We start from the raw sequence: 25,976 nt of genomic DNA on the forward strand, positions 1-25,976 counted from the left end.
ATGAAGGAACTCACCAAGTAAATCTGTTATGCTGCAAGTGATAAACTTTCACCCAGCCTCATTTCTCGTGTAGTTAACCCCTTTCACTAAAGAACCACCACTCACCAAGACCACTGCCAGGTATTAGGGTAGGCATAAGAAATACTGAATAATACGCTGTAGCTCTTCTTACACATGCGATGAGGAGTAGAAAATTACAACAGCCTCTTCTGCATTACAAAATGGGAACCTAAGAATGAGTGTGCTACGATCTACTGGTGACAAATGAAGCTAATACAAAGCTTTGCAAGATTTCAGTTTCATTAACATTAAACTTCTCAGACCCTTAAAGGAGGCATATTTGATGAACACAGCTGGGGGACAGAATGGTTTTGGTTATTAAAGCCTGGTGTGGTAGGGAAGTGAAAAATTACAGGAAAAGTCAATAACTGTACAGCTTGGAAAGATCAGAAAATAGGAGACCAAGGTGGCCAGTACTTTTTAACAGCTTAGATGCTATGAGTGAGAGAGCATCACTGATGGACAGACATCACTGGAGAAGTTCCCAACTGCCAGTGGAAAGGGCTGGAACAGCTGAAAAGAAACTGAGATAAAAGCATTCCAATGTCAATGAGAGCAGAATTGCACCTACCTGAGAGTATGGGAACCCAGTCACATGCAGGAATGACACATACTGTCTTATCAGAACTACTGTTAATCGTCCTACTATATGCTAAAACTCTGCAGTAGACACTCCTGAGCATCCAGTAGTAGCTCCACTTCCAGGAAAAAATAAAAGGAGCAAATACCCATGTGCACCACGAGCAGATGTGGATTTTGGCCTCCAAACTACGGCAACCAGATGTTGATAAAGTAACATGATTTTTAACTCGGCACATACCTTATTTATCAAGATACAACTTTCAGAAACAAGCTCTGGAACAGTTCCACTAAACACACGCACTACATATTGTTCCCACAGACAGTTCGTTATATAGCTTAGTGGAAAAACCTCATTAATGTTATCCAGTTTACAGAAAGTATTTATATTTATCAGTGGAACAATATCTTGCAAAAAGCACTTGTCTGATTAGACATGTCTTCCCTTTTAGAGATGAAATAAAGCACTGAACTACAAATTTTGTCCACTACCAACCAATCATGCAGCAATCAAAAATGAACATTCATGAGAATGAAGACAGAATCAGAAATTAGGAGGGCAGCATCATAAAGGATGGGATACGCAAGGGTCTTACTTTTTATTTACAGCGAATATATTACAGTAAAAAAGCTTAACATGGCTCATATTGTGGTTGTGTAAGGATGATACATATGCTTACATCAAACAGGTTTAATTTCCTTGGCACTAACTGAACCAAATGCTAAGATTCAACACAGAAATAAGAAACAGAACATTTATTAGGCAAACTCTACATTAACTGTACACATCTGCGACCGGAGTTTCAATGCAATCCAAAGAATATAAACAAGCCATCAGGATGGCAAGAACTTTTTCGACGAACATGTTTAAACCTCAAGACAAGGCTGTCTGGCACCATTTAAAAGTTGCTGCACTGAACACAGTGATTTTAAAGAAATGTCATAGATGATTAAGACACTGAAAATTCACTACAGTGAAGAATCCCATTATTTTTCCTTATTTCTTTCATTTTTTACTCCCACAACACAAGAGTGTTAAAAGGTTGCATGGCAGACAAGCTGGATGCAACAGCTGGAGGGTTTTCTCTGTCAAGCAAAGTGACTTGCAGCAAGAGACATGCTTTATGCAACAAAACCGATGATACACAGCTTGTGTGGGTTCAGATAAGAAGATCTAAGAACAACAAATGTTGAAGCCTTATAAGCTCTCTCCATTATAATCAGAATCCTGAGAAAAGCAGGGTCCAAATTACTCCAAGTGAATTTAGGCTCACTTACATACAACAAAATTGTCCAGATACATCAACAGTAGTAAACAGAGTTAATGCAGTGTTAATCTTTTTACATTTTAATGACTAGCTATAAAAACAGAAACTAGCATGTTATAATCTGTTTACATTTCCTGAGCTTAGTTAAATCAAGAAGGAATGAACATTATAAAAATCCCGGTAAGTCACCAATAAATTAAAAATGTACATAACTTCTATAGTTTAAGAAGCCTTACAATGCTCAGAGTGAAGTCTGCCATCCAATACCACTGCCTTTCCTTTAGGCCTCCTGCACAGAGACCATGCCATTAACTTCACCGGCAGTACTGAGATGCTATGGAATTGTAGGTCTTTTTTTTTATTTTTTCTGCTCTCCCAAGTGCCCTCCTAGCAGACTATGTGATAGCCTTTCCTAAACAAATCATAGGAGAGCATTCAAACACTGCAATGCTCTACTTCCAGTGAAGGAAACAATGTTCTCAGAAACAAAATGTGCTACTGAAATTCAAATTTACTAGCAGCAGTTATTTGGGTGGGCTCTCAGCTCCTGCACATAACATCACTACACTGGCAGCAGGTTTAGTATCCTTTGGGGGAACAAACCAATGAAAATCTACACAGAAGACTGGAGGAAAGACCCATAGCAATAAAGAACTCATCTTAGCGGTTTCTTTAAAAGCCAACATCTTGCATTTGAGAAAAGCACTCGACCTACATGAGTCACACACATGTTTATTTATGCATGTTTATTTCCTGCATAGTGAATGATGTGTACCTTGGAATAAAACCCAAGCTTTGAGTATATACCGAGAGTATGGGTATTTGTAATATCGGCAGATTAGTTCAAACCCAAATGCTCAAACTCAATTGTCTCAAAGACTTGCAGAGCATGAAATTTGATAAAACAAACTACTTTTTAAAAAATTGTCTGCTTATACCATGATTTTTATTTTACGGTGCAGAGAAAGAGAGGTAGAATGGTTTATCTCCTCAATATCATTTTCTGTGCAGTATTTATAAAGTATCAGAAAAAAAACTATATTCCCCCTAAGAATTATATGGAATCTCTTCTTTCCACTGAAGTGGTGCAAGCTAAGTAACTGGAATGTGGTTCAGAAGAGCTCTTCTTCCCATTAGCCTCACTACATAATTTTTGTTACCAAGTTCTGCTTTTAAGAAGTCATTGCAGAAATACTCCTATACAGGACTCAGAAATATCTCGCAGATGCAACCTACCCAACAAACTACATTTACCAGCCAAATAATATCATGTCTGCTCTTAAAAAAAGCACTCACTCTTGCTCTACTTACATGATCCCTCTTATTCATGCTACTGAGAGGGACAAAGGAGGTATGGAAGGCCACATGACCCTTCCCCTCTTTGGTGACAACCACAGGTAAGAGCATCATCGTCACTCTGGCTGGCAGGAGCTACAGGCACCTTCTGTTCCTGCCACTGTCCACCCTCTGCAGCGGGAGGATGGATGGTGCTTTAGTGATGAGTGCTCCTCAAACAGGGTAGGAAGGACAAGCTGACCAGGAGAGACAGCTTAGTAGAAACCACACTGGTAAGATAAATATCCATCTTTCCCTGGTGTAAGACAAGCCTGCAGCGCTACAGTTTTCATGATTGTCATTAGACAAGGGAGAGAGATGAAAACACCTTGGGTCCTGCAGCTGCAGACATGAAGAACATGATCCAGAGTGCAGCGCATTTCCCACTGAGCCGAGAGCCTCAGGCCCTGCAGTGCCAGGGAAAGGCAGGCCAGAGGCAACAGGGTGGGATGTGGCAATGAGGGCTCCATCCCTGACCCCTGCTCTTACAGCATTGTGAGAGATGATGTATCTGGAAGAGAAGGACCCACCTGTTGACATTTCGGGGAGCACAAGGCTGGAGCTTCAGCCTTATTCACATAGCAGCGACTGTTCAAGGGTGGGATTTGAGTCATGAAAGTCAGACTGCTGCATGGTGACCTTTAATTTACCCATAGAAAGTCAAATAAATTACATTAAATTAAAATCAGACAAAGCAGATGCTAGCTTATTTATTACAAAGCTCAGCTTTCTCTTTCTTTCAACTTGTTTTAGAGACGGGCAGCTCCTGGGAGCAGACCTTCACTCTTAACTCAGTCAGACAAGAGCAGTTCTGTAGAGATGGCCAGAGTGACTCTCCTGCAGCAATACCAGCCACAATAAGACCTGACTGTCCCTAGGGATGTCCTGCAAAGGCACATGAGCACCATCGTCCCCTGCCTGCTCTCTACACTTCTTGCCTCACCCAGGTCTTCTCCCTCCTTCTCCATAAACCAGTGTGGTCTCACAGTGGAAGACAATTCTTTGCTGCCAACACTGCCTTGTATCGTCATATCTTTTAAGAATTCTATGAATTGATTAATATAAAGCAGTATTTACTTCATTTCAGAGAAACTGATACTGCCCTGCAAATATATAACTTGTCATTAATTTCTGATAGGCTTGGGTAAGGAAGCTTGTGTACAATAACAGGGTCGTGTTTACAATACAGGTTGGAAATGTTTTTTTTTTCTTTCGGTTGTAGCACTATGAGACAACTAATGCTACTGCACTCAAATAATCAACAGGCACACTTCTCCTTTGTACCTGTCCTCGTGTCTGTTCTTCAATCCGCTCCCTTGCAGCAGCATGCCTAAGAGCAGAGCTACACAATTAAGAGATGCTTTGCTTTCAGCCACACATGCTTTATACACAGTCTATTTTGTCTCTTTTTCTTTTGTTCACTGGAAACATTACTCCCATTAATTTCAACTTCAAACTATGATCCACCAAAATAAAAAATTTCAAGTACGAACCCAAACATTATTGCTGGGTTATGGGTCAACGTAAACTGACCAGAGTCAATGCCACCCTAAAATCCACTTTACAAAAGTAAGGATTGTTCGATTACATTTGCTGACCATAGACAGTTTCTTTCACTATTCATACAGTTTGAAGACTGAAGATTTGCTGGGAACAAGACACAGTCCATGTCCTCTGGAAATAAATGGAACTAATAGCCATCATCATCCTCCATATCACAGCCATAATCTGAAACACACAAAGACAAAGGCATATGAAAATGTAAATGTTCCAGGTAGATTCATGATACAACAAAAGTATTACTACTTTCAGGTTGTTTTCCTGCTGTGTAACTAGACGGTAAGTTTTGACTTAAGTAAGCATCTTAAAAAAATCAGTAATTTTCTTAGTGCTAAATAAAAAGTTCTTGCATGTACTTTGCTTAATGAAATAAAATTACTTGTAGGCATGTATGTGTAAATATATTTTCTCACTTGTCACTGGACCCCCATTTAGGAATACTTGGCACATGGATATGTGAAATACTTGGTTTAATTTAGAGGTTAAGGTGATCAAGCCTGATTGTCACAAGTAATTTGGAACATGGTGTCTGATAAGCAGCAGCATACGTTTACAAGTAGGCACAGTTCTCACTAGACATAGCCATGCAGAAAAAAGCTGCCTTGTTGATATTATTCATGGATTTATAAGATGATACTGTGAGGGTTCAGAGATAGCTCAGAGTTCCCATCGACATCAAAGGAGTCATGTCACAAATCCTGACCAACGCATCTGACTCAGATCTCCCGTATCTACTTACTCCTACTCCAAATTTTGACCAGATTTTTTTTTAATCCAGTTTTGTTTTCTTAAAACAATGCTGAGTGCAAAGACTGTGTGATGTGTGTGTCAGATGGCAAGTCTGTGTGTTTCTAATGCACCAGCTTCTCTTCTGTGTGCAGTGAATGCAGTGAAACAGATACTTTCTGTGGCGTGGTCAAACCTACAAATAACTATTACATATGAGCATTCAGTAAAGTTAACCTTTATATTCCAAATTCAATACAGTGCCAACATTTCATCCAAAGAGTCAAGCAAATGCTCGGAAGCAGAATTAAGTGTAATCTATAATAATTTGCGTGGAATGGGTGAAGTTCACCATCTGTAATTCCTGGAGTTACTCCAGGCACAGAGGTCTAAAACCCATGAAGAAAGCAGTTAGAAAGGAGTAATTTGTTCTGCTGAGCAGCCCTACACACCTGGGTTTGAATTCTGGGAACACTCCTTTCCTTTTTTTTTTTTTTTAAAACTCTGATTTTTCAGCTGTCGTCCAGACCAGACAGGGAGTAGTGGAATGTTCTCAGAATGGTTTAAAAATAGTAACATTTACAAAGAAAAAAAGCTCAGTGACCTTTATTCTATTTTTGTGGGGGGTTTATTAATAAACATAGACCCACCCTCCCCCACACGGGTGCCTTTTCTTGGGAACATTATTCTAATAATAAATGCAGGCAACAAACTGTTTTTCCTACAGTTCAGCAATTATTTTCCAGTGGAGAAATCAATTTAAAAGCAACAGACACTTTTGTGAAACGTATACATATTGTCCATGAAAGCTAAATTAATAGTACTGGAAAGATTTTTGCAGTAAATAACATTTCAGTAGGAAACTTATTCACATCTTCCTTTTTCACAACCCATAATTAGCAGCTCTCATTTAAACATTTAAAAAATATTTTTGTGTATTCTCAAAGCTTAACTTCTAAGGGGAAGTTTTTAATAAGGGATAAACATGGGTATGTCCAGCTAGGAAAAACTGCAGCAGAGAAGACACTGCCTTTTCCTGCCACCAAAGAAACCTAATTAAAAGAGTGGCTTTGCTGGATAACCCAAAGAAATTAGCACACATCTGTGTACCATACAGCACGCCGTATGCAATCAATGCAATTTCTGTACTTGGTGAAGAACTATTTCTTCCTAACACTTTCCCCAGAAATGGAGTGTGACAATTCATTCTGGTTTGAGCTGGATAGCCACATCCACAGGGCTTGGGGACAACCTGGGCATCGCAGCAGCCTCAGCTGAGAAGGCAGGGAGGGGCAGGGGCAGGGCAGCTCAGCTCGGGGGGCAACGAGCTGTGATTCCTCAGATCCTCATTAATACACCTAGTTCTGAGATGGTGTAACATCAGTTTGTTCTTGAGAAGCCCTCTTAGCCTAAAGCTCGAGATGCAAAGTTTTCTCACGAGGAGTCTCTAAGAAGGTCAGGTTTCGGACAAGGGTGACTCCAGGCTTTCCCACAGGAATGGGCAATGCCGGAAAGGCGGCAGGAGCTATGCATGGGATGAGCTGTGGAGGACAGGGATGAGCATGGAAACACTGCCTGCCTGTCCTCAGCCTTGCAACAACGAACCTCAGAGCACCAGCAGACGGTAATTTAGACTGCACCCCAGCTTACCGTTTCCTCCCATTAACTGCAAGGCACTCATGCAGTGATCGTCATCCTCTTCTATTTCTTCCTCTTCCACCTCTTCATCAGGGTTGTAGGCTACTGGGCCACTCTCCACTAGCACAGCTGCTGGTTTTTCTAAGTCAGAGGCTTCTGCTTGTGCATTTGGAAAGATCATCTGCACAAAAAGAAGAGGGGACAGTAGAGCAGTCCTTCCTCTTGTTCAACATTTGTACAAAACTTGGCTAGAGGCTTAGCTGTTCTGCGAGACATGCAAGTTGCTCAAAGAAATGTTGCCTGAATGCAAGCTAGGCACAAACATCCAGTTTACACATAATTCATAGCCAGGTAACCAAAATATGCAGAGATGGTGACAGCAGAACAAGGATCCTCTTGCAAGCACAAAGTAAGGAGAAAACTGGGAGTAAAGGCTCCACAGTAGAGCTCTGCAGGAAAACTTACAACCTTTTCCTCACTGTGGAAATGAGGAAAACCCACATCAGGCCTATTACACAATAACAATGTTATTGACACTTTAATGATAGCAAAAATGTACCCTTCAAATAAGAAAAAAACCCAACATGTATTAGTTTTGACAGCTCTGCTTGGATTTATTCGGAAGCACAATGAGCTGTGGAACAAATAGCACTCTTTAAACAGCACTTATTGTGATGGCAGAGCACTAAGTTGATAATACACACCAGCACCTGTAATATGACCTAAGAAATGCATCAGAATAATGATCTCCAAACAGTGACTTGGGAATTGATCACTGACGGGACCCATTCCGTACATGCACCTGCCCAGCTGCTCCAAGGTTAGGCAGGACACAGCAGGGCAGGGGAGAATGGGCAGCGCTGCAAGAAGGCAGAGGTGAATTTGGAGAAGGTAAATACTGTCTTCAGTTCACTAATGACAGATCTGGGACTGGGGAAGGAACCAGCAATGTGGTCTGCCCCAGCACAGCCCAGGCTCTGGTCTCTCTGGAGCTCTCACTTCCATGGTGTGCCCAGTCTAGGGCTTCACCTCTCTCTCTCATGCAGGGAAGAAACATCACAGGAGCTTTATCTTCACCAGCTTTGCAACAGGGCACTCATCACCTCTGTTCTGTATCTGGACTACTTGGGGTTTGTACACTAGAGCCTGTGGCCTAAAAAGACATCCCATGAAGGACATTAAAGATTAACCATTAATGGTGCTTTGCCATGTAAGCAATTTTGAGAAGGGAACACTTAACAGTACCTGTCACTAGCCAGCAGTTATCAGCACTGAGAGTCATCTCCCACACCAGGGAAGATGAAAAGACTGTGACCACCTCCTTGGGAAGGCAGTGGTGAGGTGCTCCTCCTAACAACGAATGGTCCAAAGGAGACCAGGAAACCCCAACTCCTCTGGTCCCTACCACGAGAAAAGTCCTACAGGGCTTCAAGTTTTAAATTACAGTGAACAGCTATGTACTGCTGCACCCTCTCCAATTCCATTGGCAGTAAGTTCTGATTTGGTGTTGTAATTTTTATTTATTTATTATAAATGTATTTACTTGGGATGCAGTAACTCCCAGAATCCCTGTAACTCCAGGCACTTTAGAGATATGCCATAAGAGAAAATCCCTGTACCAGAAAGTTGATAGTCTAATTATTCAAACATCAAAGCTGTTCCTGAAGTTGTCATATACCATGACAGTCAATCTAAAGAATCTGCTTGAGTTTTTCAAAGTCACCTGAGGGTTTGCTCCAATAGCTCATTAATAGGGCAAAAGACACCCATTAATTTTAATAGAAAATCAAGTATTTAGATATTTGGATCACTCAAAGACAGGTTTTCATGATTTTTTAATGCTCAAATTAATCATATTATTTAGAGGAACTTCCTTTCAGTCTATTTTATGTTTCCTACCACTAGAGCGATCAAATCAAGTCCATCTAGGTTTTCAGTGGAAGCAGAAATAGATCCACCAGTTTGAGAGGAATCAACACCATAATACATATCAATTTATATGCTTGAAAGTATCCATCTGCTCTGAAAAAGTGGGTAAACATAAAGGAGCTACAATTGAGTCATTATTTTTTAAAATTGCACCACGCTAATTAAAATGTGACCTTCTTCTAATTATCATGTCCACTCCAGACTGCTACACTTCTAAAAATGTGCAGAGTTTTCTAATGAGCACAGCGTAAGAAGTGAAAATGTATTTCCCCAGGCAGGATATCAAACTGTTTCTGAAAATCCATGGGTTTTAGTCATTTTAAAAATAAGGCAGTCAAACAATGCCTTTAAACAGAACTTCCTGAATTCACTTCCAGACATCCTGGACATGGAGTCTGGCACATATCTGTACGGATGGATGGGCCATTGTCAAAGCATGTTAAACCACTGCAGGTAACTGCTTCGCTTTCAAAAGGGTGTGTGTCACATGTTCATGGGAAAAAGAAGGACAAATGCCTTTGGTATATTAGGAACAGAACTTTTAGATGCAGTTATTTTATCACACACAAAATGTGTATGTCTACTCTGTACAGCGTGAAAATAATAGTGAAAGAAAGCAGTTATTGCTGTGACTGATAATAATCGTGGTCCCTTCAGCAGAAAATGCAGGTGCACAAAACCACCAAAGCAGGGTTTCTGACGGAGGCCAGTACTTGCAGTAACTTTTCTATGGCACTATTATATTTTCAACCTAAACAAACAAACTAACCAAAGAGTAAGCCATGCTATAGGGTAAGCTGTCACTGTGTGTCTCCTCACTGGTCTCCTGCAGAAGCCCAGCCCTTCCCTTGGGTCAGCACTGGCTGCACAGAAAGGGCGTTTTGCATCATCCCCCTTTTCCACAGGGACGGTCCAAGTGCTGAGAAGCTGGCACAAGCTCTGCCCTCTCCTACTCCTCGTCTGATATATAAGTTTTTAGATGCTTGCAGGGAGTCTTCTCTTTTTTGCTGTCTAACCAGGCATTATGAGGCTGTGCTAATGTTACTGATGGTTATAAGGGCAAATCTTGGTCAGAAAACAGGCAGCCTCAGCTTTGCAGTGTTTGCTGTAACTAGCTCCTGGTCTGATCAGAGAGACAAGACTCTGGTTTCTTTTGCCCATATCTACCACATAACAGAGTTGGGCTGAGAAAGGACTGTGGGAATTTCCAATCTCAAACTGTTGCACTAGGAGAAGTGCTAGACTTTACATACCTCTTCAGTGGCAGCCTTTTTAGCAAGCTGTGTTGAAATCAAGGGTCTTAATCTGCAAAGAAGGAAAGACAAAATGGTGAACATCAGAAAAGTTACTCCACACACAAGGGTTTGACACAGAGTATTCACTCTCCAAACAGTGAAAGCATTCTGCTAGTGTTATGTTGTGCAATTGTTTTTTTAAAGTAGTTCTTTAAAGTAAAGAACGGAGAGCCACAGACTCCACAATAATTAATACACACATTCCTTTGTAAGCGTCTGCCCCACTTCAGGAGAATAAGAAAAGATGCCAGTCAACAAGCACAGTAGCAAAATCTCATCTCGAACTGCAGCCCCAGCCCGTCCCAAAGGTGTTTGAAATAGATAGTTTTGTCACATATTATGAAAATCAAAAGACAACTGATTTTCTGGAAGAATGCAGACATGGCAAAGCCAAGCCACATTCCGAATTACCCAGCACTACTCTGCACTTGCTTCCCTGTATTTGATGCTATATACAGGATACCAGTAAGACTGTACACACAGGATATCATAATCATCACAGGTGAAATTCTAACTTCCAGCTACAGAAATCATCAACAAAAACAAGGGGACCTCTGAATGAGAAAGGACGGAAATTGAACATAAAACATTTTAAAAAATTATGCATCAGTTATAAAAAAGACCTGCATATTTGGGGAGAAAAGATGGATCAGTATCACTTTACAGCTAAGTGTTAAATATTGTTCTTTCTGAAAAACATTTCATAGCCTGCTGTCTCCTTACTGCCACGAAGACTGTTCTCAAACCATCATTTAGTACTGCTTTCTGGTGTCTCCTCCTCATCTAGATGTATCTAGCCACAAAGAGGATGAGTTGCTTTCTACTGAAACTGCTCAGACAGCTCCTCAAGTACGCCTTTTAACTAAGTCTAGGCAAACAACTTAATGAATGCCAATTTATGTCTCCAGAGGTATAGTGTTTTATGATAAGCAGTATCTTTCTTCTCATTTTTCTATTAGTCATTCCTCCCTGTTAACACACAGATACTGGTTGTTTTCCTACTTATTTATTTATTTCAAATAATCAGCAGGAGAAAACAAAAACCCCCAAGAACAAGCAGGGAAGACTCAGATCATTATCTCTGATGGAGAAGACAACATTAAAATACAAGATATAGGCTAAGATCCAAAAAGGTTCAGAAACTGGTCATCTCTGAAATGCTTTGCAAGATCTGAAAGGCATTTCAGCAACCAGTGTAGTCCAAGGTGCCTCCTTATAGTAGATCTAAATAAAAAGAAGGCAAAGGAATGGTTCACGAGCTGTACTACCAAAGGATCCAGAACACACTGTTCTCTTACAGATACTTCTGGTCATATTTTGACCCACATAAACTATTACTTACAAATCCTCGTAGACTTCTGGGCTTAGAGAGAATGTATTTGAAGGCATGAACACACTCCTCCCTGTGTGCCTGACCTCTTCTTTCCTTTATCTAACCTGAATTGTAGAGTTTTCACAGAATCATAGACTGGTTTGGGCTGGAAAGGACTTTTAAGGGTCATCTAGTCCAACCCCCCTGCAGTGAGCAGGGACATCTTCAACTAGATCAGGTTGCTCAGAGCCCCGTCCAACCTGACCTTGAATGTTTCCAGGGATGAGGCATCTACCACCTCTCCGGGTAACCTGTGCCAGTGTTTCACCATCCTTATAGTAAAAAATGTCTGTCTTATTTCCTAACAATTGAGATGGCCTACCTACTGTCAATCACTGTTTTCCAAAAGTCACCCTGTTTAGATGTTTACAAACATATGGATGCAGCAATGTCAAAGGGTTATGTAGCTGAAGGATGCTAATTACCAAATACGTTGTATTACATTGATGTGACTGAAAAAAAAAAAAAACCCTGTACAGTGGTAAGAAATGAAGGACTTTTATTTTAAACCAGTAGTAGTGATTATTGCAATTAACATTGTACCAAAGATAGCACCTATTTCCTCCTGCTTCCAAAAGACATCAGACCTCCCTGTATCACCCTGAAATCTTTCCTCCCTCCAATTAAAATCAAGCTGTTGAGTAAGACTCACAAGGTAATCAGAAACTGCTGACATTTCTTTTAGAGCAAATTATACATGTGCTCACACAGTGAAGAAAACAATCACAGCTATAGGAAGCAAAGAGTAAACATTCCAGTTTCATTTTAATTAAAATGATCCCCTAATGAAAATAAAAAGATTCATGATTATAAAAAGCCTATTTGCAAACTTCAGTGCTAAATCCAAGAGCCCTTCTACACCGTTTTTCAGCAGCAAGTGATTCTCACACCCAAGCTGAAATTAAAGCTGTATTTCTGTTCCAAGATAATTGCTCACAAAGTATACACCTTCACTTCGTTACTAGAAATACAGTGCTGCCATTCGATTTGGGCAATACAGTTTTTCTCTCAGCATAATATCAAATGCATCCAAAACCAGAGGGTCAGATTCTGCTCCTGCTCTGGCTGTTCCACTCCTGCTGCAGCGCAGACCTGGAGGGGTCGCTCGGCGTGTGGGCTGGACAGCCCAGCTCACTGCACCTTGGTACTACGTGCTACCTACAAACATGAGCAATGGAACCAGAAAAAAAAGGCAAAACCATCACAAAAAGAGACAAAACCCGAGTTCTCCCCTGAAATAATGTTTTTGATTAAAATTATATGAAAGTTATAAATATATAAAAAGAGAAGTTGATTTCTCTCCCTTGGCTCTCCTTATGCCTATGGAGAACCTTACTATTACTGTACAAAACAATTTATAAGGTTTTATAGTGGGGTTTAGCTTTGTTTCTTAAATGCCCCGATGCCCTGACCTCCTTAAACCAGAGCAGCTGCTGCCACACCAGCCATATGGAGCAATAAATTACTGGCTGCCATGGCTACAGAGATGGGCTCCTTCTGCTGTCTGGCTGCACCACAGAGAGCAGAAAAAAGTGTCTTCATAGAAAAGCATGAGTACTTTTGAGGCTGGGATAGGTTTGAGTATTAATGATCAAAAAAAGCACCTTGAAAAAACAAGTAACTGAAGTATCTTATCCAACTTCTAATGTGCAGGACTCAACCTCATCTGTAAAAGGCTGCCAAGGTACACACACATACACACTATACATGAAAAATCCTGTCCATTACAGCTCAGTCTGAAGTCAGGGTTGCCAAATTTCATAAATAACATTAATACCCTGCCTCAAGATATGACCCCATATATGCTAAAGCACCAACAGTCTCTATTGAAAATGTAATGTCTGGTCTTCAGTAGTTGTTCAGTATTTATGATGATTTCTGGTTTGGGGCACTTTCATTATGAACTTTGCAAATTAATACAGTATCTCGTGGGAGGGAGTAACAAAACAAGCAACTTTCTGAACAGCAATGTGATCCATAAAACAGGAAGAAAAGATTTCATATAGCCCCAAGTGTTATATCCACATTTCAGACTACTTCAAATGTTATGCAGATCTACAAATGCTCATGTCAGCCAACTCATAGAGCACTGGAAGCAGATAATCCTGACATGTTCGTAACAAAAACTAATGGCATGGTACATGGCATCAGAGGCTGCTCCCTGCCGAATCTGCTCTGCTCTCTGTTGAGATGTGCACGTTAACACCTAGGTTTGTCCTCCAGCTCAACAATTTAATAGAAGATTCAATATAATAGCTTCTGACAGTGCTGGAGATCACACAGACTGAACTTTCAAAGTGAACAAATCCTTTGAAAAACAAGCTGGCTGTGACAAACAACTGTTTTTATTTTGCTTATTATTTAATAACAAAAGATTACACAGCACAGTACATAAAATGGAAAGAGCACTGCAAGGTAATAAAAGCACCTCACTTGCATGAGGCTGTTTGCCCACCAAAAAGGTTTACGATACCATAACAATCTCCTCAGTGCAATCCTGCAAGTAATTTGGAAACTCAACCAAAGCTGTGTTTCTAACTGAATTTTAATTTAATCCATCCAAGTAGGGAACATCTTATTGCTGCTTACCGCCCATACTAATTTTATACACGGATGATCCCAGAATACGCGATGGAAACCAGAGATACAGCGGTGCCCACAACCACAAGCCTGTAGTGTAATTATGCAGGTCATCTAAGACAAATGCCCATAAAACCTGTATATCCATACCACAGGCTTTTCATACGTATGCCACTTCAGTGACAGAAAAAGCTACTGAGAAACAATTTGGCAAGAGACCGGTCAGCTTCTCCATACTGGCTGAGATCCTCCTCCCACCTGAGCCCAGATGGTTTTGCCTCGGGAGGTCGGTTTACCAGACATCTGCATAAGAACAAAATTAATATAAATGTTTACCCCACCTAAGAGTGCCCTTTAATTAAAGTACCATCAATGTTATCCTTACCGCAAAGCTGGGAATTACCTCTCTACAAGGATTTAATACACTTGATGGAAACACAACAGCATCAGGAGATACAGACCCACCGTTCTGCCATCAGGTCAGGACAAAGGGGTGATCCTCCTGGACTCAGACCACTGCTCTTTTCCACAGGGTGAAATAGAGATTGCAACCAAGAACCCAGAGCACTTCACGGTTTGCACATCCAGCTGCAGATCCCACCACCTTCTACAGCTGCTTCTGGCTGAGAGCTGGGTGCTCACAAGAGCCATTCCCTCCCCTAGAAAGGGAGCTGAGGTGCATGGCCAGGGCCACGGCTGGTTGTGACACCAATGAACGGCTGCACAATGCCTTGAGGATGAGATGGGGTGTAAGGGTGCACTGTGGCACGCCAGAAGTTCAGACACAACCACACCATCATGCTCTGCAGAAAGATAAAGATCTCCGATGCTCGTACCTTGAACCAGCGTGAATGTGAGGCAGGAAGGTATTTTTGGCTTTCTGAAGGCCAGGCTGACCAGCCCTTTGCCCAGCCCAGCTCACCAACAGTGTGAAAGCCCCAAGGAGTTTCCCTGAATCAATCCTCTTAGTCATAGGGCTGAAGAGACCCCAACCAGCGACCAGAAGACACCACCTGAACGGCACGTCCACACTGCAATGAGCTCAGCTCACGCACAGTGAGGTCCCTTGGGGCTGGCTAACCCCAGTGCTGCCAGCTGTACAAACGTGACTGATGGAGCAGTAGGCTCGGTCTGAACACTCCTAGATACTCCCAGACACCTGGGCAGCAGGACTAGGATGTGCTGAGCAGCACATGAGCCAGCTACTTCTAGCTCTGTTTCAACACACCTATATGAACTGCACCAACCACAACAACACAGCCAACCTTTTCCTCTGTTTCCAGGCAAGTCATGCCACAGAAATAGCCATTTCAGGCAGAAAAAAAAAAGCAAAGCTGAAGTGACAACAAAAACTTGAGTGAAATGAGAAATTGTTCCCACTCCTGATTCCCACTCAGTCATTTTTCATGCTGGATCAGAGGAGATTTCATCAGCACAGCATCAGACGACGCAGACATGTTCAGCACTAATGAGATTGGCCTTTTCTAGCAAATGCATAGGCTTAAGTATCTAGGGACCAAAACTCACAGGAGCAAACTGGCAAAAAATAAGAATCTCTATCATTCACTAAAGGATGTATGTATCAGCAAGGAACTAAGCACCTACATCAGTCACCAATACACTTTTGAAAAGCAGGACCTTTGCTAATGTATTGTGAACTAAACACCTGTTGCAGAGAGGCACAGAGGCCATGATATCTGTCTTCAATAACCCAACTCCGAGCGGGGAATATTTTCCTGCATAGCTGCAGCACTCATTCCTCTATTAGATGCTGTAAAATAGCAACTTGTTGTTCTTTCCACTGACTAAACCAAAAGATTTTCAACGGCAAAAATGAAAAGAATGAAATCTAAGGCCACCTTATTGGGACCAAATGAAATTATGCTACTGCAGCAGATCCAAAACAATCTCTGCACATATCTGCTTCTAAAGGAAATTGCTGCAGAGCATGGGAAATTACAATTGCTCCAGGACAAGAAAGGCTGACTGATCTAATATTTCTGGTCAACACACCTTCTTCCTGGGTTTGTCAATAAAGATACTGATGAGCTCATCTCTCTACAGGTCAGGAAAATATTCATTGAAAATACGCTATTTCTTTCACCATTGAAATTTTTCCAGATGAAATGATGTCAGCAAGGCAAATCTGCACCTTGCTGCGAAAAGTTACTTAAAATAAGGAAGCTATGAAGCATTTTAATGAAGGTAAATGAGTAATCACGATGGTCTCATTTAAGCAAGTCTAATGGCAGTGTCACTTTTAAAACATGGGCGTAAGAACTCATGCGGTGACAATCCAAATATGCCTATACTATCTCGTAGTGTGGTCTTTCAAATGGTGACAGTGCAGAATGCACGTCATGGCAAAACGCACCATTATTAACAGATAATGCAAACAGAAATAATTCTTAAATCATGTTTGGAACTATAGTAACAGAAATGAAATTTTAAAAATAAATGAACACGTTATCATCTCAACAGAAGGATTATGTTATTGAAAAGTTCTCAGCAGTAGCACTGCCTTCTGTTTCTGGTGCAGATATTTTTCTAGATTCAAACAAGGAGGATTACAGATATTTGGTTTTGGACAGGTGTTTTGATCAATCTCAACCTCATAAAAACAGCTAATGAGGCAAAAGATGAAAAGAAAAACATCTTAGTAACCTGCAGTCTCTGAGAACAATCCACTGAGGTTGTTATACCCAAAGGTGATGCCAGATTTATCGTTAGATCTTCCCTGCTGACATTATAAGGACAAAAATCATGCAAGGCAAAGTACTAACTCTCCTCTTCCACCACCTCCGATAGCATACACCACCGTGCAAATTAAGTTTCTCTCACCCAATTATGCAGCCAAAACTAATATTTCAAAATTCAGGTAACTATAGATTCATACAAGTAATCCATCAAGGAATAAAGATGGATGACAGGTTTTTTTTTTTCCTTGTGTCTGGTCTCTTATACATTAAAGAGCAATTTCACTGCCAGCCATCTGGAAATCAATGTATTCCAAGCTTTATTTTATGATTACCAACATTCCCCTTCGTAACTCATTTCTAATTATAAGCAATAAATCATTCCTTCTTGCTTGTAATTTATAACACCCAATTAAGGCAAACCTCTTATTTAAATAGCAAATCTAGCTTTAAAACATCACATATTTTGAGGTATGCACAGAACATTTAATCAAGCAGCCGAATGGTAGAGGATGATTTAACGTGGCTTTTGCAGCCACTGAGGAGACACGTGTGGAAGAACCCACTCTCCCCTCTGCCCCATGGGCACCAGGACTTGTCAAAACTGAAAGCACAGGTCTGATTTAATGCAGAAGAGATTGACACAACGCAGGGAAGTCCAGTGTCAAGGCTTCTCTTTACTATATCACAAAATTAATAAAGAGGCTGCAACAGAAGAAGCAGTTGTAGGCTGGTCTAGTAAGAAGCTCTGGACATTTTCTCATTTCATTTCAGAAACTAGTGGTGAGAGAACGCAGCTCTAAATCTAATATTTAAAAAAACAACTCAAGCAACTTTTCCTGTGCCTGGATTTGCATTCAAGAAATGGACTGGCCTCCTCCTCCCAAGCCGAAGGACACCACCACGCACCGCCCAGGTTCTCACCATCTCAGCTACTCTCTATCACACAAGGTTTTGCTGGGTTAGCATATAGCATGGAGCTTGGCATGGGCATGGCATTCACTCGAATCACTCCCCATCCCTCAATGCCAGGAGAGGTTGAAGCAGAACAAAGCAGTTAAATCATCTGCAAAGAAAAGGTGTCACCAAATACCAGATTAGTCCTTCGGGGAGAAGTCTTTAATGGTGGTTTCCTATGGCAACTCTTACCAACAGAACAATATCAAAGAAATGTAGTGGAGGATGACAGATGAGACCAAACAGGGTGGGTCCAAAAGCACTGGCAAGGACACAGAGAAGTTTGTACTTTTATTTATTCTTCAGGGTAAGTCTGAGTAACAGGCATGTGAGTGCAAATACAAGAGAGAGGCTTCTTATAAATAGTTCTGCTGGGATTTGTCCGTTAGGAAAAAAAACCCTCACTCTTGTCAGAAAAGTATTTGATACAATTTTGGATACAGAATTTATTACATGAGAAACTGATCTCAGGAACGTGGAAGTGGTTCCCACTGAGATTTTATTTGGTCATCACACAGCTCAAGTCTGTTCCAGCTTCACATCATGTCATCTGGTAAGCGTTTACAGTAGGAATCAAGGGAACTGGATTTGGAAAAAATCCATCACAACTGACCTAAATCTGATCTGACCTGAATAATCAAATTAAATACCAAATTCAAAAAGGGCTAGACAGAAGCAAAGAGAGGGAATTCATCAGCTGCAGGAGTTATCTCATGAGTTTCCTTTCCTCAGCCATACAGGAGGGTGAAGCACCCCACTTTTCTCTTCCCAAAGAGCAGTGGTGATGAAGGCAACATGAACATGAGCACCCCTGGTACCAAAGGTGTCAAAATCCAAGTGCACGAGCGCAGCAGGCTCCACTGTGTTCCCTTTCCTTTTCAGATACCACTGATTCCTGAGCGAGCAGCACTTGGAAGTGGGGAACAGGCGATAGCAAGTAAATAAGAAAACCAAAGGGCAGCAGTGACCATGTCAGTACCATCTGGCCTTGCCTTTGCCATACAGTTACCCAGACTCACTCCAGCGAGCATCCTTGGCCAGCACGGTCCTTGGTGCGTGTTGCTGCAACAACCACCCGGGCGCAGGTAATGCCATGTTAGACCCACAACCACACCAGCCCACCCTACAACCATGTGTCATATTCACAACCCGTCTCATCACCAAGGCTTGCCCGTATTGCTGTTTCAGAGTCTAAGGGGTCTTGCTGTCAGCATCACTTTATTCCTAAGAGACCGAGCTGAAGATGTGCAGGTGCAGCACCGCCTAAGCAAACACACAGCAAGTCTCCATAGATGGATCATTATTTATGTAGACCTTGTAGTGATGTGTTCAACAAAACGTCTCACCACTTTCAAGACTCCTTATCTTCTTTTCATGAGAGATCTAAGTATTATTTATTAGTCTTCTCAAAACACAAAGCTCAAAGACATCTTAACATCTGGTTTACTCTCTCAGCAGTGAAAACAAAACACTCAAAAGAAGACTCAAAAATCACTGGCTTGATGTTGGTGAAACTTGGGCAATATTTATGGCAAAAACTTTGGATGCGGATGGAACAAAAAAGCCTGCACAAAACTGTAAAGGGAGGGAGAAACAGAAACCAAAGACTATAAATTTCATTTTGAAAATACGGCGTCATTCTTATTATGCCTGTGGATGTGTATCTTCCCCATATAAAGTTTTAAAAGCTTTATATAAACTATACTTCTAAGCAAGCTTGTAATTAGCTAGGGGTAGGCTTGGCTCTAATTATAACTTGCAGAGACACACATTATAGAGATACTTAGCTAATAACCATAGCAATGCTCTGTTGATGGCTGAAGTCTGGCATGTGATTGCCCTGTAACCATCGGAGTACTTTCTGTCTTGTGTAAATGAGGCTTCCTAAAGGAGCCTGTAGGACCGGTCTGTCAGGCCTTCCTCTCAGCTCCATCATACAGGGTAAGCCAGGCTTTGCTGCCACCAATGCTGTGATGCCCTGTGTGCCCGCATCTGGCTTCCCTGCTCCTTACAAGTATGCTCTGGGGTACCTGTTCTCACCTCACCAGGAGATGCTTTACCAAAGGGACCAGGGAACCTGCTGAAGCTGCACCATTTCAGCAACAGGCAAGGTCAGACTGCCTCCGGTGCATGAATCTGAGTCAGCACACACTGTGAACATGCATATATTAACCTCTACAGCCTTTTTCAAAGTTCAGATGAAGTTGAACGCATATCCCATCCCAAAATCCCAACAGGATGCTCTACTGGAAGAACACCCCTCCCAAGTCAAAGTTCCTCTAAAACTGCAAGTTCATACAGCTCTCTCACAACTTTGGATCCTACCTCTACTGACATAAGAAAGGCCCAGAAACTAAACTGTACCCTTTTATTACAACTTTGGAAGCTGCTTGCATGGCAATCTCTACTTGGGTATAAGTATGCATGGATAATAAAGTGCAAAACCAGTACAAATCCCTGGGAAAATGGCTATTTACCATTGGATAGGACACAAGTTTAAATGATGCATTGTTTCACACTATGGGTGCTTGCTCACCCATACTGTTACGTACTAATGAATCACTGAACTGAGTCGCAGAAGCCCTTTGTGTTATAAAAAACCCTATCACCTTCACAATGCATTTGCTACAGATAAATAGAGGAGCGTGAAAATTAATTGCTGTTTTAAAATCTGTGTACAGTATGTGCAACTCCTTTCAAGAAAGGAGGACACTACTTCTGATGTGGGGAGCAGACAGCACCACCTTCTCCAATGTTTTGTGTAAGCCCCACGTTGCACATCTGTAATAAAAGTAGGTTGGCTATTGCAGGGGATCCTACATGTAAAGCAGATTTATTTAATAACGGTTTCCTTTAATACAGCTTAATACTAGTGTTAACAGATATAAACGAACCACTAGAAACCTCACTCAAACTGGAGGGGAGGTGCCTCTCTCTGCCTCTCGCATTGGTTTGACTTCTTCAGGTGAAGCCCGTGTGGCTCGCAGTCGGCTGCATGGGGCCAGCAAACGGGGCAGCTCAGCTTGGGCCACCAGTCCCTATCTGGCTCAGCCAAAACAAGACAGGTCAGCCTAAACAGACCTTTGCTAACTATTACCCTTTGAAATTGCTGGAGTTTTCAAAATCGGTTAAATGGCACTTGTAAAAGCAGGTCAGCCAGCAGATCCGAGGGATGGCAACAAGTGGCTGAGTTCAGCCGGGAAGACGCTTCCCTGCCCTTGGCTTACAGCCTGTCCAGATGGCTCCCAACGCCTCCACCAACCCTCACCTGGACGGGTCGAAGGTTGACCCCAATCTTAAACATTCAGATGGCCAAGACCTCTCCAACTGGGAATTACTCACTCCTCCTTAAAGCAAAATACAGGAAAATCCACACGACAAGATTTGTTTAAAAATCCTTACTCCACCTCATTTTTTGACTCATCCCTTCCAAGAAATTGTGGTCCCTGGTGCTTAGTTCTTCAGCCATCAAAAATCCAGCTTCTGAGAAAGGTCAGTGTAAAAGCAAAGCAAGCGATTCCTACTGCTGAACAATGTCTTTTCCTCCACTTCACAATGGCTACGGAAGATGCATTAAAAAGAAAATTACTGCAGCTATAAGGCTCCATCCAAAAATTGCTCATGCACATCCTCAACTTTGTGTACACGGAAATACTGAAAAGCTGTAATATTTGCAGTTCCTTTCAGCACTCTGCTGCTCCCTTGGACGTTCACAGCCACGGATGTAATCAAGTCATCTGAGAAGAAGTCACATACGTGCTGCGCAAGCGATATTCCTATCACAATTATTAAGATATGGACTGTGAACAGTAAAAGGAGTTCAACTGACCATGAAATGTGCAAATACTACAAAAAATTGACACTTATACATTTATTTATATAAAATTCCTCCTTCCCCTCCTATCAATTCATATTTTGTCACTGTATTCCATCAAGCCTTTCAGGCAATCTTTGACATACAACAGATTTTAGTACAACTCTAGTGAGAACTAGTAAAACATGAAACAAACACTATCCATCTCAAGTAAATCCCTACTACTTTCTTTGTACCTAGGAAAGCTTTGCACTCAAACCCTGTCATGAAATAACAATTGTATTGAACAGAGAAGTCAGTAAATTCCCACTGCAGTTTAAATCCTTCTAAATACTAACTTTGAAGATCAATTAAAAAAATGTAGTTTCAGGTTAATCTGCTTTTTAAAATATTATTATTTTGAAGTTTAACTCCTTGCATTAAAAATTCACAGAAAATAAACCAACACTCCTACAAGACCTGAGCTGCTTAAAGTTAAATGCTAGGAAGTATTGTAAGACTCAGTATGTACGGACCCTTTCGAGGCTTTGTGCTGCACGCATCCCTCTCCAAAGGGAAGGGGCTCCCTGCCGTACACAAAGAGAAGCTGTTTGGGCTGAAGTCACAACTTCAAAGACCAGTAGCACAAAATTTGCCAGCTTGCTTGGCCATTCAAGCAAATGTCAACTGAAACAAAAGCACACCGAGGAAAGTTGTTACCAAATGCCATGCTGGGAAAATAATGCAAATTTATATTGATGATCAACTTGGCTTTAACTAAGTCTAACGAGCGAGTCTGCTTATGTTCTTTTTCATCATCACACTCATCCTGCTCTCTTTTAAAGGCATTTCTGAAGCATCAGTTAAGAAAAAATCCTCTAATTAAAAAAAAAAAAAAAAGACACCCTCCTTTATTTTTTTAAGAAACATTAGTCTTGAACACATTAAGTTGAGACTTCCTACATTCTGTACTCGGTCAAAATATGCAGTAAATGCCTAAGAAGTGCTTGGCCCCAGTGAGACAACAGTCTGCACAGACTCACTTGTAATACGTGTCTGCCTTTCAGCTGTTTAATCTCTATACACTGCATTTCCTTTATCAGCACTACAGAATCATTCCAGTTTGCCTTAGTTTTTTTGTGTCTACAAAGTATCGTGGGAACATCAATACTTGGCAACCTAACACTTGGGTTTTTAGCATGACACCACAGATCTCCATGTTACTTTGCTCTGTTGGTTAGTAAAATGTTACAGTAAGTAAACAGATGCATAAAGTTATTTTTTTAAAAATTCAATCTAAGTGCCATATTGTAACATAAACACTTTTCACTGTGCATATTTCTATGGAAAAAGCTTTTCAGAGTAAACTGTTTTAAAGGAACTGAATCAAATTTAAACACACGCACGATAGACTGACATTTAGAAATTTGTTAACAATTTACGACCCTTTGACGTGAACTTTCACAGTCTTCTTAGAGCAAGAATGTATTATTAGCTCGGAAGTGTTATGTTTTGCCTGGCCTCAATATGGAAATTACAGCTGAAGCTCCTCTAAGGTTCTATTGTTACCTCTAGGCTTCTAGGTATTTTAATACCTTATTTGAAAATCTTAAAGGATGAACAAGGAAGCAGCCTAAATCTCATAAACAAAATACATGCTTCTACCATGAACCCACACAAAGGTGCTGAAAAACAATTGCCAACAATAGCAAAAGTTGATCCATCCAATACTGAACTGATTTATTGCCTCCACATCTTCCCATTGAATTATGATGTCCATGCAAGCAGTCCAAACATTCAAATTCCCCATCCATCTCGCAGGACAAAAATGAAAAAATACACTTCAGAAACGGCATACAGTGATGTGGTACTTTTACCAAATGGCAGCACCACGCAGAGAGCCTTGGAGCAGATTTCTCTCATCTCTTGACAAAAGAAATACATGGAAGTCATTGAGCGAGTGCTGTCCCAGCCGTTGCACCCTGGGCTCTTGGCCCATCAGTCCTCCCGGCAGCACAACAAGCGGGTTTGGCAAAACCATGTTGGAACAGCTCTCCCTCATCTGCCATACAATGACCCCTGCAAAGCCTCCACGGCCCCCATTAACAGCTGACAGTATTTAATGCACATTAGCTCAGACACAAAATTATGTCTACAGGGTGTTACAGCTCCCAGAAACCTCAAGGCACAGTCTCAGGAGCTTGGGATCACCAAATCCTTTCCTATAGGCATCACCTCAACAATATGGCCAAGATGATGCAGGAGATGCCAGGCTGATGCTGACACCTGACCCATAGAACCTAACTCCATCCTCCTCTCATTTTCCAATATTCAAAAGAGGATTCCATTGGACTCTCCCCAGCTTTAGCAACAGCATGACAGACCAAACCAAAGCTGACTGCTCCCAAATGCTGGTATCCACCTTGGTCAGTAAGCAAGTCCAGGTGTGGACTCTCTTGCATGACCAGTATTTTTGCAGACCAGCTTTTGCTTTTCTTTCATGCATGCATTTCAACATTATAGGTGAGGTAAGATGATGCACAAGCCCTTCACCTTTTTTAAAGGATAACAACATCACAGGTTGAGTAGGTGTCTTCACAAGCAAGAGCTAGAAAGTAAAATTCTACATGTCAAACTGCAACACAAAGTTGGCTTTAGTTCTGACATAAATAGCGTGCAAGCCTCACATTTATTAAAAACAGATGAAACGAGTCCCAATTCTTTTTGAATAGCAAAACTACTGAAGAGACCTGGTGGAGTTTAGCACAGCGGGAGTTTTAGTTGTCTATCACCGTACGTTTAAGCACTCGAGGACTTTGCAATAAATGCTGAATTGAATTCACCATCAAAAGACAAAATCCATGTTCTATCTGCCAAAACCTTTAGCGGACTAAACAGAAAATGTCACAATTGATTTTCAGTAATGGTATAGAAATAAAAACCAACATTTTAAAGTCTTTAGGGGATAGACAGATAGATAAACAGTGTGACAGACAGATGGATTTATTGCTATTGGTAATTTTTTACTCCTCTTAAGCAAAAATCAGGCTTCAAATGGACTGATACAGCCGAACAGATTAAGAAAAAAACCCCAACTAATGACTGATTTTATTTTAAAATTCTCTGGTCTGTCAGGACCATCAATCTAGAGGTATAAAGTGAACAGGTTTTCCTTCTAAAGCACTACCATTTTATTTGCATTAAGGTTAAAGAGCTTCCTCTCTCCTTGACTGGTGTCAGATACAATAAAACAAAAACAATTGAAAGGAGAAAAAAACCCCACCCTGAGCTATTAAAAGTGTTGTTTTGGAGGCTCTTTTACTCTCTGTTTCTCTGACAAAGGCATCAGTTACCCTTGGGCTCACTTTGCACCCACAGAACCACTGTTAGGGGTATATCTGCAGAGCCCCCTAAAGCCCAAGCCCCCTTGCAACTCAGCTAGCTGCAGCTATCACTGGCCAGGAGCTGCATTTTTTGTGGGTGGAGGCAAGGCTGGTGTATTTGCATATTCCCTCTTCTCTCTAAATTTAGCAGGGTTTTTTGTACTCCTGGTTTAAATAGTGCAGTGCAATACAGAGAGAAAGAAATGCAAGCCAATATCCGTAAACTCTCAAGGTTGACCGCAAACATTTACCAAACACGATACTGGCAAGCAGCAGCGGCTGCTGAGCTGATAAGCTGTCTGCTCTGCTTACAGACAGGCTCCCACAGTAAAAAAAATCTGACAAATAAGCAACTTTATAATACTGTTATAAGGGAATTAATACTGATATTAGAAAAAAGGAGTGTGACTAATCAGGCTCTCCAAAATGCAGTCCTACTAAGCAGCATGTTGGATCACTTTCAAAATTACCAAGTAACCTGTTTTCATATAACCTTTCCAACATGAACAACTGACTTGTATCCAGGATGACAGTAAATCAGATTTTAGTTTCCTCTTCTGCTTGCTGCACTAAACAAAAATGGACAATCTAACTGTTTCTACTTAAAATGGTAAAACGTCTGAGAACTGCAACCGGAGTGGGGAAATAATTAGGTGAAGATGTGGTTTTTTAGGACTAAACCCACTTTAACAGGGTCAAGAGAAGCATCAGTGGAGAGTGGTCAAGGCAACTCCCCTTCGCACCAGCATTTCCCCTGGATCACAGGCAGGAGCTTTCAGCTGGCCCTCGCCTCAAGGAGCCTGCG

General features: G+C 41.2%; 1 protein-coding gene across 1 annotated transcript in view; it reads right to left on the reverse strand.

The window, feature by feature from the left end:
* Window positions 1-1,214: 1,214 nt before the first annotated feature.
* The window catches only part of BRF1 (BRF1, RNA polymerase III transcription initiation factor subunit), a 160,523-nt gene continuing 135,761 nt past the window's right edge, over window positions 1,215-25,976 (reverse strand). The window contains exons 15-17 of the mRNA XM_026849030.1: window positions 10,349-10,400; window positions 7,179-7,347; window positions 1,215-4,970 (exon numbers count right to left, since the gene is read on the reverse strand). Of these exons, the coding sequence (XP_026704831.1) occupies window positions 4,933-4,970; window positions 7,179-7,347; window positions 10,349-10,400 (259 nt within the window). The 3' untranslated portion in view covers window positions 1,215-4,932. The remainder of the gene's footprint in view (window positions 4,971-7,178; window positions 7,348-10,348; window positions 10,401-25,976) is intronic.

The sequence above is a fragment of the Athene cunicularia genome (assembly GCF_003259725.1).
Source record: "Athene cunicularia isolate RWA chromosome 5 unlocalized genomic scaffold, athCun1 chr5_part1, whole genome shotgun sequence".
NCBI classification, from domain to species: Eukaryota; Metazoa; Chordata; class Aves; order Strigiformes; family Strigidae; genus Athene; species Athene cunicularia.